At 38.5% G+C, this 14,319-nt stretch overlaps 1 protein-coding gene across 4 annotated transcripts in view; it reads right to left on the reverse strand.

The window, feature by feature from the left end:
• TRAK1 (trafficking kinesin protein 1) overlaps positions 1-14,319 on the reverse strand; it is a 123,071-nt gene that overhangs the window by 86,934 nt on the left and 21,818 nt on the right. The window contains exon 1 of one of the 4 annotated variants that reach the window (XM_058830243.1): positions 12,210-12,350. The exons of 2 other annotated variants lie outside the window; for them this stretch is intronic. In XM_058830243.1, the coding sequence (XP_058686226.1) occupies positions 12,210-12,295 (86 nt within the window). In that variant the 5' untranslated portion in view covers positions 12,296-12,350. Of the gene's footprint in view, positions 1-6,793; positions 6,894-12,209; positions 12,351-14,319 lie in introns of those variants that run through there. One more of the 4 variants, XM_058830242.1, reaches the window with a different exon arrangement.

Here is a 14,319-nt window from a genome sequence, read left to right on the forward strand (position 1 = left end):
TTATTTTTTTTGGAAATTAAGAAATTTAAATATCCTGTTGCTGCTAGAAGCAAATTCAGAGACAGCTACTGGGAAGCTTACCTCCAAGGACAGTCAGACCACCAATGCCTGCTCTGAGTAAGATGCTAAGTCAATCTGCTTTGGCTCACTAGCATCACTGGCCCTCACTCCCTGGCAGCGAGCCTCCCCACGTGCTCGAGCAACTGGCACAATCCAGTGAGAGCCTCCATCGTTCTTCAAGGTTGCCTTACAATCCTGAATGTGCACAGAGTTTCTCAAAGCCTATCCCACAATTTCTTAACTGTCTGTTAATATCCCTGCGCCCCATATCCATTTTCTTTTACCATCTCTGATTAGGTGTGTATGGGTACAATGCTTTCAACCATACACTGTTATGTTTGAGAGGACATGAGTGAACTGAATGCAGCTCTTGTCACGAGCTCTATAATTACAGCCCCTCTCTAAAGCTTTGGGCTGGGGGGAATGCAGATCACAGCCCTTTTCAGTCCAGAGAAAGCCAGATCTCCAACACCTGTTGATAGCTGAACCCCACAAGCCACTTTAGGTACCAGTGTTGAGAAGTGACATAACAAGACCACAAGATCCTACACAACCAACAATCCAGAGCCTTATACCAAAGCCTTGGTCACATGCCCTTCCCAGCAACTGAGACATGTGCCCCTGACTAATGAGGGTGCATCTCAACTCACACTATTCCAACGCAGGAATGCTTCCTTCCAGCTCCCCTAGGGGCTAATGGCTACAGCAAAACAAAGCCATTTCACAGCCCTCCTCAAAAGGCTACAATGTAGTTTAAAAACTGGCACAATTATCCTGTCAAGTCATTTTTCTGCTTCTGATGCTTGTGTGTAAACATCAATAATAAAATAGGAAAACAAGAATTTAAAAGTTGCTCTGTACAATCAGTATATTACCATATACATGTGTCTGTGTTCTTGGGAACCTAGAAATGTTTATCTTAACAACAGGCTGTGGAATTTTAGGAAACTGAGCCAATTATCCGTGGCTTAGTGCCATTAAAGTCAAAGTCACACAAGCAAAGATTTTAAAACAGTTTTTTTAGAATTCAAGGGGCATTAATATGAAGATGGCAAGAGCAAAGCTGTGATACAGTCTTTACACTCACAAAAAAAACCACCAACACCAAACAAAACAAAAGAGAAAAAAGAATTCTCCTTACAGAGGGAAACTACACAAGAGCTTAAGCTAGGGAGTATAAATACAAATTAAATACAATACAAACTCAGTTTTTGCTTCATTTGCAGACTATCTTACTTAGATACAGACTGAAGTTGAAATTTTGCATTGTGGCTTTCCCCAAAGAACCGCAAGAAAAGAAGTTTGGATTTACTCAGTGCAGATGAATGAAATGGTTCCAGACCATTTGGAAACTGACTTTGGAAAATAGTTGTGATAACCATTAAACAAGGCACTTTCTGAAGCTGTCCTTAGATAAATTCCTGTGTGCATGTACATGTTCTCCAAAAGCCACAACAGATAGTCCTGGACACTAAACCTCGTGTAGCAGATTGCAGGCAGTAAGAAAGCACTTGACCAAACTGCCCCCTGACATCCCCTGCTTGACTGGAAATCTCGATTGAGACTGAAAACTACTCTAGGTGGACTAGACAAGCTGACCTGCTTTGCCATCAGCCAATTCAGCTCCCCACTTAGCAGCGTGCCTTATGACTTCCTTGAATCTTAGCACGCAGTCAGAAAGCATTCAGAGTCAACCAAGAGCTTCAGGCAGGCAACCCAACCAGCTTTCCATGAGGAAAACAGTTCTTAGACAACCCTTTTTTCTGTAAGTTAAGGATTTTATTCTTTGTGTTCAAGACTGAAATTTCTCTGAAAGGGGAATTTTTCACTACAGTATGAAAAGGAACCTTTTCTTGGGCAATAAACAGAATTGAACCAATTCAGTCAAATCTTACAGAGACATGCTAAATGTGAACGTGCAGAGAACAGCATATAGCTTTACAAGGTTGGAAAACTGAGCATTTGAAGCACTTTTTATTAAATTGAAAAATATTTTTAAAAAATCATTAATGTTGCCCATCTGCAGCTTAAAATAAGTATATTATGATGATTAGAAATGTCTGCCTTCAAAATGTTTTTTCATGACCTAACTTGGCAGAGCAATGGTCCTATCAGCCTCAGAACCACAGTTAGAATTCATTTCCCTTGACTCATACATACTCCAGCACAAGGAAAATTATCATTCCCAGTACTCAGTTTTCTCAAAATAACTGTAATAAGACTGGAACACCTTCTGGATTTTAAGTACCCATGGTTACATTTGAAGATGATACCTTTTGAGACCACAGGAAAGTATTACTGAAGCAAAAATAATAAACAGTCTGTCTATTTGAAAGACTCACATTTTTGATTTGTGCATGAAGAAGTGAGCTGTGTCAAGGGAGCTGTGGAAGATTCAGATTTCAAGAGCAAGAGGTAAAATGGAAAGCAAGGCCTACAAGTACAATCCTTAATATAAACACAGGATTTCCTGAAAGGAACAGATCTCTCTACCTACTCTTAAATTCTCTGTGTAGGTTGCTCATTGGATATATAAATTCATATTTGAGCTAAAAAAAGTTAAAAAGAAACCAAGATTTGACAATTGAAGCCAGTAATATTAAAAAGTGCTTGGAGACAGTGTACCCTCAACTTCATTATTTAAGCCTTCATTAATTTTCAGTTCTCTGTCCAATATGTTCGTACAGCAGACCTCAAAGCTTTATCATATCTTACTGTCAAGAGAAAATATGAAGCTTTCCTCTCTATTGAAGAAAGTCTGGAGAGCAATTCCTTGCAACTTAATGTGGCAGAAGGAAAAAATGAACTTGTGTAGAAAGGACTGCATAACACATAATTAAAAGAGAGAAATTTTAGAAAAATACTTTTATATTCTATATTGATGTAGGCACTGACTTCCCTGAAGTGAATCTACTTGTTTTACAGTTCGTGCAGAAAATCTTTTGACTTAAATTTAATCATGCTTTAAGCATAAGCAAGGTGAAATATTATAGTATATCTGCCTGGGAGTTTGGGCTCAAACACAATTTTCAGTAAGAAATGCTGAAGTAACATTAAAAAGTATGCTCAATAATGGCAAAGATCTCTGAGCTATCACTTGCCCCAGGCAAGTAAGTTTCAGCATTGTTTAACAAATTATTGGTCATTCCTTTGGTCAGAAGAACATAGCAGCCCAGACAATTCATGCAGCAGTTCAAGCAAAACACAAGACTGTATTCTAAAGGGAAAATTGCAGTATTTCCCCTACAAGAATACATGGAATTAAATATTGTAGCTTTTCCTACTGCATAGTAGAGATATGACCACACTAGACCACCCTCACATCCCTTGCTGTTCTGAATCCAGATGCGGTTTTCAGAAATACACTTATTCACCTGTTTATTCACCCATACCAAACGCAGAGTTCAACAAGACCCTCAATTTCCACCAAGAACCATTTCCTGTTCTTCTCAGTGAAACATTCTGCCATCACTTTAAAACCTTCTCTTTACAATATTACATTTCTCTTTTGTGCACTTTAATGTCTCTGTAAGGTCCCATGACTCAGTTTTCACACACCTCTCCCTCACCATGGAAACAGAAAAGAAAGGAAAAATGGAATGTATATACCTCATTTACATTATTCAATAAAAACACCCTATTGATATTCATCATTAGGTTGCAATCTCCATGGCCAAAGCAGGAAGCACAGATAAGTTTCCCGTGACTCAAGCCTAGCAGTAATTCCCTTGTAAACTTCCATCATCACCACACCAGTTACTGACAGGTCAAGGCCAAAATAAGCCACCGTCCTGCAGTTTAGAAAGGCAGCCAGCTTTCAAGGAGCACTAAGTCTAGCACAGCCTCTCTGGGGTGAATGTGTTGGCAGCAACAAGCTGCACCAGAACTTTCCTTGACCTCTCTTGTAACAGATTTCTGTGGTAGGTTTGCAGTTCCACCACTTGTGTCCTTTCTTCAAAGCTGCTGTTCAGTGCAGACTCCACAGGCACCGACACCCACAGCAGCTGCCTGCATGGCCCCAGCCCGCAGCCCAAAGTGTCTCTGTGCAACCCGAGAAAGGGATGCTGCCACCTTCTCTGCAGGGGGAGATGCTGCTGAAATGCTCTTCCCCAGACTTGCTGTATACACTGACTGCAGGAGAAACATGAAGGGTTTATTAATAAGCAGGAGGAAAAGGTCAGCAGCTTGACTCGGATCCACGACTTTCTAGGCTACGATCACTTGCACAGTATGCCAGACGGGTCAGGGAAGAGACCGGCTCTGCCAGAACAGACCATGAAACTCCAAGCAAACACCACAGCATACACCCATACAGTCTCCCACAGAATCCCACTGCTAAATTAGTGCTCATACAGCCATGTTGATATGGAATAAAAGGGAGTTTTACAGTTCCCACTGCCTTCTGATAATTCATACTAAATCTACAGTGAGGTAGGGAAGAACAAGGTAAAACAAGTACAGACACAGACAACAGATCACTGGCAGTACACTCTGGGTTTTTTGGTGGGTCGTTTCAGTTCTTTTTCAAGTTCTCAAAAAACTTTTGTATAATAGTGCCATTTCACAGATTTCCATTCTTCCTCAATCTTTACACTGTGATCAGACCTGAATGCACTGAAGAACAAAGCTGTTCATTTTCAAAGGGCCCTATATAGAGATGCCAATTTATAGTGCAATTAAGAAAGAACTCAAACCTCAAACACACAGCTAGAATGAAGACTACTATCTTCTTGATGCTGCGGTGCATTTGTGACTTATTGGAGGCTGTTTAGGTGCAGGTTTCTGAATTCTGACAGATTTTTCCTCTTTTCCCTTGTACAAGTTTATTCTTATTCAGTAAGAAGCTTGATTTTGCAGTCATGCGTCATAACTATGTCACTGAAGATATATGAATCTATTCTGCTCAGTTCTTTGAATTTATACATCTATTTACAAATCCAGTCAAAATAATTTAGCATGTGCATTAGCGCACAGTGGCAGTATATATTCCCACAGATGAAAGCAGGGAGGGAATTTGAGCATGCTCTACCCTTGTTCCAAACATGCATGCAGGTAATAACAGCTGCACAGTGCTGCCAGGACATTCACAGCATCAAGTTAAAGGTGACTAGAGAGGACACTGATCACATTTTTATGTTATTCAGCACAATCATCAGTCCCAGCAGACATACATGCCATAAAGTCTTTAAAACCAAGTATTCCATGTTTAGCTACCATAGTACAGCTCACATTCATCACCAGTTCCCTTTGCTGCAAGACAAGAGACACTACCATAGCCACCAGGTTTTAACCATTATGGCCTGCATTCTTCCGACAAATTACAAACAGATGTTAAAACAAAACGACTTCAACTAAGCAAGTTTGCAAATTATCCAGAGTATATCACATGTGGGCAGAAAACATCCAACTCAACAAAACTGAAGTGCCATATACAAAACTTTCCTACAAACATCCTATACAGACAATATAGACACTATAGTGCACCACTGGATGAAGCCGCAAAAAATCCTCACAAGTGCACATATAACACAAAGGTTGGCCATCACAGAATACTGTGAGCAGCACCAATGCCTATCAGTCAAAACAAAGAGAGATGACATTCAGCATGAACCCATCGTGGTTCCCTCAGACTGCTCTGAGGAAACACAGGTAAATATTTTTAAAGTTATTTTCAAGTAAGAAAGGGAGAAGTTTTTTTATATCAGATAAATGACACTACTCCAGTATAAAGAAATAGTATGGTGGAACATATAAAACCTACCCCAAAATAGTAATAAGAAAAAGAATGCTCTTCAACATGCCTGCAAAACTTCTCTTGCATGGAGTGTTACTTTATGAACACTGTCAGTAGCAACTGTCACAGCCTACCTTACTTCATTTTTGGTGTCCTACAGCAGGGAAATACACATCACTGAAACGCATCTGCTATGTGGCAGCATTCCCAGGTATGTCATTTAGAGAAGTCCCAAATCACTTTGAATCCCATTTAAAATTCTCCACCCACAGATTTTCTTTGCAAAGATAAACATCAAAGAAAAACGCATTCACTCAGCCATGCATGTGGAGACTGAAAGACTGGGGGTGACCTTTGATTATAGCACTAAAACAAAACACATATTAAAAGTAAGAAAAAGCTGGAAGAGAGGAAAAGCACAGCAATTTACCTAGGTGAGCTGCACTATTCTGACATCTGGAAAAACAGCAACTTTCAGCACATAAGCATTTAAACTGGTGGACCCTCTTGTGCTTTCTGCTATTTTTCTACCTCAGCAATCTTTTTACATAATAGTTCTATGAATAAAATAGGTCAAATTGAGCCTCACGGGAGTTTTACCAAATTTTAAATGCTAAAAAGCTGCTTGTAGCTGAGAATTATGGTCAAATTAAAGGTTTCACAATTTAAAACAATTTGCTTCTTCAGCAGCAATGTTGTCTGCATTAACATTTCTTGGGAACTACACAGTCAGGAAAAGGTCTGGTATATTAGTAAATATAGTGAACAGATTGATATAATTCTGACTTCATACAAACTGTCTCAGGTCAGAGCCTTTCCACTATGGCAGAAAGAAGAGCAGCACCTCTCAGATGCACTCTAGCTAAAAAGTGTCTGTTGAGATCCAGGCAGCCCTTGAACATCATCATAGTGAAAACAGAACTTTCCACTCATGCAATTCTACCAATTTTGCCTCAGTAACACAGAGATTATTCCCAGCCAAACACAATTTTTACAAACCTGAGAAATGTGCCTTTTCTTTGCAAGTTACCAGGAAAGAACAAAGTAGTCAAAAATAGAAAAAGATGTCTGGGAATGAAAGGTACCATTTTCCCTTCTCCCATTCCAGTCAACTGGCAGGCAGCTTCCTTTTCCACATCTCCACCAGGGCTCTGTCCCTCAGTGACTCTAAGAGATACACCAGACTGCTAAAAATAACTTCTCAACTACAAGACATGCACATTATCAGCGGAAAACATTTCTGCAAACTTAGTAACAGCTCCACAGCTCAGTCTGATGACAAGAGAGACTGAAAAGGCAGACTAAAGAATGGTTGCTGAGGCAGGGAAGCCTTTACTGCATGCCCATCCATGACCACTACAGACAGAACATATTTTTTTCCCCACGTGACAGATATTTTACAGGCCATCTCAGAAAGTTGAGGGTTTTGTATTATAAGCAATACTTACTGGAAAATCTATGTTAGAATCATACTGATAATTTGAACTCAATGCACTTAAATATATTTTGCTTTGCAATTCAGCAATCCTCCATGATTGTTTCTTTGGAAAACTTCAGAATTAACATGCAATAACATATGTAACCTTCTGTAAGCAAGTGGAAGGCTCTCCACATTCACAGTTATTTTTGCTGCTATAAAACAGTAATAAAACAGACAGCAGATTAAAATACTTGCCTAGGTCACATCTGTATGGATACCTGCATCATGGGTTTTGCTGCTTCACTGCATGCTGTGATCACTAGAGAAGAATGCACATGAAATCCTTTATTACCCAAAGCCCTGAGCTACAGAATCAAAGGCCAGTTAGTCTCCAAAAGGTATGCAAAACATGTTTCCACCAAGCCTGGAAAACAGAGAATAATTTTAATGGCACTTTATGAAATTAAGAGACTGCTTCGACACCCAAACTACCCAGTCACTTGTTCATCTTACAAACTCTGTGTTTGTGGTTTTTTTAATTCAAAAGCAACTTGCTGTCTCTCAGAAAAACACAGTAAAAGCAAGACCCAGAAACTCCATACACAAAACTGTCCTCCCTGTGAAGATCACAAACTTCTGCAACTTCTACCACTCAGTGCTACAGAAGAATACTGTGACTTATTTAAAAAGTATGAACAACATGGTTCTTGTGTCATGACACCAAAAACTCTGCAGCCAATCACTTGGTCTGACTCTTACTCCTCCCCTTTTTCTACATGGTTCATAGAAGTTTTCTTTGGTCACAGAGTACTTCAGTAGTGGAACATTCACCATCAGTTTAAAAAGTCTTTGAAGATGAAGGTGTCCTACTTACTCTGGTATTGTCAGGATGTTGAGGTATCTCAGCTGTTCACATGGAGGGCAACACTCTTGCTTTCATAACATTACTTCCTAAACTAAATTTTCCAGTTATGAAATTGAAGATCCGTAAGTACAATTACATGTCATAAACAGTGATTGCACTAAGGAATGTAATTTTAGGAAGACTCAGAATGATATCAACACCACCTACTCCAGGTATGTTTTTTCTTGTACAGTTAAAATCCCCAGCTGCTTCCAAACCAACAGTATGATTTTATCCCAAATAAATTTCAGGTGCAAGCTGAAGTGACACTTGAAAACCTATTTTTTCATAAAGTAAAGATTTAAGAGTATGGGTGGCTTTTATTCCTAAACCTGATGGAGATTTTAACAAAGCACAACTTTCCACGGCTACTGTAAACACAGACGGAATCCACCCGTCCATTTGTTTTTCCCATGACACTTCCATCAGAGGGCGGGTCACATCAGTTACACTGTGACCTTCCTACTGATTTTTCTTAATGACCAGGCAAGAAACAAGAAGTTTTCTGAAGAGAGTTAAAAATCAGTGTACTGTTGATGTAATAGCTATGATTTGAAGCTACAATATTGGGAGACATACAGATAAACTAGTTCTAAGACAAAGAGAAAGAAAGAAAAGAAAGAGTAGAAATCCTAGTGATCTTGCATCTTTCAGAAGTCACTAACACTTCTCACCAAGCAGAAGGATATCCTGACCAGAGTCACCACTTATTTCACTTATTCCCAGTCAAAGTTAACAGAAGGAGCACAAAAAAGTTTACTGAAGATTCCACTGAAAGCTGAGCAAATCAAAACAAGTGCCAGTATCAAAAGGCAAATTTTCCTTTACTTTCCCTGGTACAGGCAGGTGTAGTTGTGCAGTAACAGCTGCCATTTTACTGCATTTCCTGAGAATAGTGGGGTTAAAGGTGGGAAGCAAACAATCTGATCAGGAACAAATAAAAATAAGCTCAAGGTCTCATATCAATACATGTCTATATTAGAGTTTCCACATGATATCTGAGCTGTCTATATTAAGCCTCTCAGGCCAGTCTTCCACTAAATTAAGCTCTTGAGTGGCTTAAAGTTCACATGATTTTTAGAGCCTATCTAGGCAGCTATTCTTTCTGCATCTCCTCTATTGAAAGTTTCTTTGTCAACTACCTTTTTCACCTTCAGTTCTAGTTCTCTGATAAAACCTTGTATGTGAGAAGTCACATGACATCAGGAAGCATATTTCATCTCTTTAAGAGAATAAGGAATTCAGAATGAGGTGGGATCAAAGGCAAAAAAAAAAAATCACAGTTGATGAGAAAATAGTTCCAGTACTTAAGAATCTAACAACATGGAACCCAAAAGGTGAAATACACTCCTATCACTTCTAATTCTCAGGTTTTCCCAGTAATTCCTGTAACAGCCTCATGATGACTTGAAGGCAAACTGTACTGCTCTAAAAGGCCACATATCTTCCTCAGTTTTTTAACTTCACATTCAAATAGTCTCAGAATAATTCCATCTAGAAGTCCTAGTTACAAAGGCTAGTAAATGTACTAGAAATCAGTCCCAATATTTTCAGTTCTGTTTAAACATTTAAGTTCTTCAATTTCCTTGCTAGACTGTACAGACTGCAAGTTTTAGTACAGACCTACTGTTTGCTTTCATCCAAGCTCCCTTCACACATGTAGAACCAAACTGCTCGCTGGACAAGACCTCTTGTTTCTTACAGCACCTTTGATACAAATTTCATCTGTGTTCAACTTTCCTCCTTAGTACACAGTTAACCAGTAAGAACCATTTCTTTCCATTGCGCTCTATTTCATTGCAGTATGTACATTTAACAGCAACACCTGTGATACACAAAGTGGGGTGTGGGAGGAAGTTTAGGGTTTGAGAAGTAAGTCTGTTGAAAATATTTATTTTAACATGTTCCTTCAAAAATACTTTCTACGAACTGAAAACTGCTCAACACCTGTGCAAGGGAGCTGTTCCTCTGTATTTTAGAGATAAACAAAAAACAGCGGGGACAAATCCTGAGCCACTCTGTGATGAATACAAGCACCTTACTGGAATGAGCTTATCTTAAACTAAAAACAAAGGTGGGTAAGTTAAGTAAACAGGAAGAAAAATTCATTGTATTCACTGTACCTTTATGTTCTTTATCAGGAGGTAAAATTTACAAGAGGAAAAAAAAAAGTGAGCCATACAGAAATGAACAAGAAGAACCCATAAAATGTATTTCACTCAAGAACACTTTGGATTTTTTTTCAGTCTACTCCCTAAGGACATGGGCTTCTACTAGAATTTATGTGCAATTCTGTTGCAGTATAATCCTACCTGAACCAGTGGTGACAGAAAGGGAATTAAAAAGAACCAACAATAAGAGTATTCTTTCTGCCTGATACGAGCTCCATCTCTACCCAAGTAAAATTACATTCTTGTACTTTGCAACATCATGCCAGAGAGTCTAAAAGCTGTACAAAAACATCTCGTTTCCTTCCCTTTGCTTTCCTACAATAGTCTGAAAACAATTGTGAGTAGCACTAAGATTTTTGAGTGTGTTAGTCCACATCCAAAGTATTTTTATAAAGTTTTAAAATGTAAAGCTATTCATTAAGAAATGTCAGCTTCCTTCAAGTCAATCAATCACAGAGCAAGGAACAGCTATTATGGGCATTGTTCCAAAGTTCAAAAGCTCCCAATGATAGAAAGGCCCTTTAAACTATTTTGGAATTTGAAATGGGTTTTGTGAAAAGGAACATGTGAAAAATGAGGTTAAACTTGTTTTTTTTACAAATCCACCAAGCATACTCATTCTTTTCATGGAGTTCAGACACAGCCAAGTTGTGCAGTTGCAAAAAGAACTAGCAAATTATAAAAAGTTGCTCCTTCTTTGGTTGTATCAATGAAGATCAAGTTGCAGGGGGGAAAATCTAAAGAGCTTTCCTGCCTTCCAGCCACCACAATACAAGAATGTAACTCTCCAACAGCAATCTAATATTCCAGACCCATTCAATTTTATAAAAAAACCTGCTCTTAAGAAACAGTTCTACAAAGAAAACAGTTCATATTGCTCATAATTCATTAATAATTTTGAACTGGCTTTGTTTTTTTTCTGTTTTAAAATTCTGGTTTTTAATTTAAATACAGATAAGGAAAGCAAACTCAAACCACATCCAGAAATCATGCTTAATAAAATTATAACAACCTTAGTCCAAGTCCTCACATTTCAAAGGAAACACGCATGTCTAAGCTCCTTATATTGCAAGAATTTTCATTTTAACAGAATGAAGTCCAGGACACCAATTAGACAGGCATCCCTAAAGGTATCCTTCAATAAACGGGCTAAGAACTACCAAATTGCCAATCAGAATATACAAAGATTAATACACATAGCATATAAATATTAACACCAGGATTAACAACAGAAATTGGTGACAAATTAATTGTCCTACAAATATAGGATGAGTACCTCAAACAACTGCAATTTCTTTGCAGCTGAAAGCCTGCAAAAGTATGCAAGTAACTTCTCATTCCTGTTTCCAACATAGCATATAGCATATTTAACAATAATAACACAACTTAAGAGACCTGACGCCCAAAGCAGTTTTACCTGAAACCTAAAATATTAGCTGAGATTCCTTCTGGTTTATTCTCAAAAAAATCTCATGGTGGTAAATAATATGCCAGTTTACTAATGTTAGGGAGGCAGGGAGGGAGGCAACCATAGTAAACAGTGATCTTTGACCCACTGAAGGAGTTCACTGTCACTAACCTACTTTTGAACACCGAAGTGTAAGTCTGTACCCCTGCCCCACCAGTCTAAAGCTGCATCTGAGAACACAACAGCAGCTCAGCTCAGCAGTATTTGAGAAAGACGCCGGGCAGTGTTATGCAGTGCAATAGCCAAAAAACAGCATTCAACTAAACTGCTGAGTAAGGGAAAATGAAAAGTACTAAAGCAGCATTTGCCATGTTTCTTTTGTCAGAGTTAATTTAAAACATGGCCAGCAATGCTTCTGCACACACACTACATGCAAACTACAGTCAAAGCTCAGCTCTAAGAGCAATAAACAGTATTGGGGGATTACGGCTCTGTAACAGCCTCTGCTGTACCTGGTTTTCAAGTCCTTTTGCTCCTGATCATCTGCATAGCATTCTTCCTTTCTTGTGTCTCTTTTTCCCCACCAGAATCTCACCATTTGGCCAGCAAGGGTTGCTTCTATTTGTGTTTCCCCCACATGAACAGTTCTTGACGCTGTAAGGTCATTTGAATGCAATTCTAACTTTGGCTCACGCACAAGTTTCCTCACCCTCTCTTGGCAGAGCAGTTACACAAACTACCAAACTGAATCAAACAGGGTTAGGCTACTCCTCTTTTCAGTCTGCTGCATTAAAACCTTTATTTTTTAAATGCATATTATAGTATCTACATTCGTCACCACATCCAAAATTTTTAGTATGAGAACAAAGCTGTATAGACAACTATACATCTACTAAAATTCTCTGGACAGAACAGATGGTAGCAAATATTTTCCTTCTAAACATCAGGAAAACACTGCAAAGTGCTTCTGGAGTCTTCACAAAAGTAGTAAGATTTATCTACAGAGCAAAATAAAGCCATACTTTAAAATTGCATACATCGTGAAAGTCTAAGGCTTTCTGGTGCATGTGTTGAAACACTCATGAGAGAACAGAGCTATGAGCTCATCTGGCAATCACACATGCATTCCAACAAATTAAACCCCTTTTTCCTGAAATTACCCTTCAAGGTAAAGCCAGTCACAAACTCTGCCCATCTCAAAATGGCATTTTTATGTAGGGTATGAACTGTCATTCAACAGATTTCTAAGAATTTGGAAATATTTTATCATTCCTCAAGAAAACTGTGAGAAATTTCCTTTCTTAACTTCTCCCCCAAGACAAGCCACAACAGTTCTTCTCACCCAGCTTCCTGTTCCTTCACATGAAGGACAAGTTTGCCATTAGAGCCACCTCTCCTCCGAGCAGCAATTTTTTTTGTGGACTGATTCAACTGAAAACAGTGCCAAAACAAAGGATGTGTAAACATTGTCTTCCAGGGGAAAGCCTCCACCAAGGATAAACTTTGGAAACTTTGTAGATATGAAACACAACTCCCTCTTCCAAACCTGATGCTTCTTCAGACATAAGAACAAATAACACAATTTTAAGCATTTCTCATCTGATTATGCTTATTAAAAGTCACCTCCCCAGTCATGTCTAACTAAATAGATTTTTAGAAGTTCCATTGTAATTAATCAAAAGACTCACACACCAATGGTTACTTACAGTGCTTCCCATTGCATCAAGCTTTTGGTTGCTGGCAACTCTACTAAAAATTATCCTTTTAAAAGTCCCTTCTAACCCAAACTATTCTGATTCTATGATTATTCCTCAGTTCCAAACTGAGCATAACTGTATGACTGGACAGCATTCAACCTTCAGTATACATGAATTGTCATTTACTTGATCATTGAAGCTGCAGGTATTCCCAGTGCCTTTTCACACCACTGTTTTCCTGCTTCTCAACAGTCCTGACTCCAACTTTTAACATACTAAAGTGCAGAACTGTTCCAAGCATCAGGCTATGATTAAAGGAGACTGAAATTTACCATATGGTGAATGGTGGATTTGATGAGGTGATTTACATTTGCAAATATAATTCTATTCCCATGTGCATTTCTATACTTCATCATAAGTATGAACTGAAACACCTGCAGTAAAAGAAATTAAATTTGAGCCTGACAGTGAAACAAGATTTAAAGTAAAACAAAAAATTTTTCACACAGAACTGAAGTCTTCTTTCTTCCCAAAGAATGCAAAAAAGAAAAAAAGAAAGGAAAGAAGCACAGCAGTAGACCTTCAGCAATCAGTTAAAGACAACCCAGAACAAACATTTGCAGCAATATGCAAATACAGCACTTTCAGTGGTCAGGGAAAGGCTTAAAATACTCTTTTAAAGGCTGAAATTGCATAGAAAAGTGTTTCTTTCCAGCAACATGCAGAATTAAGAGAGATTTCCTGTTCATACCCTTTCTGTACAAGTCAGGATTTCAAGAGATGCTCCCCCAAAATCACAGGAGGTAATAAAGTATCTTACGAAAACCTTTTTTTTTTCCCATTAATTTTTAAGTTAAGTTGCAAAACGGTTTTCCTGAGAGCTAAGAATTTTTCAACCAATACTTTTCTTCTGGGTTTCCCAATG

Source organism: Poecile atricapillus, chromosome 2 (assembly GCF_030490865.1).
Source record: "Poecile atricapillus isolate bPoeAtr1 chromosome 2, bPoeAtr1.hap1, whole genome shotgun sequence".
Classification (NCBI taxonomy): domain Eukaryota; kingdom Metazoa; phylum Chordata; class Aves; order Passeriformes; family Paridae; genus Poecile; species Poecile atricapillus.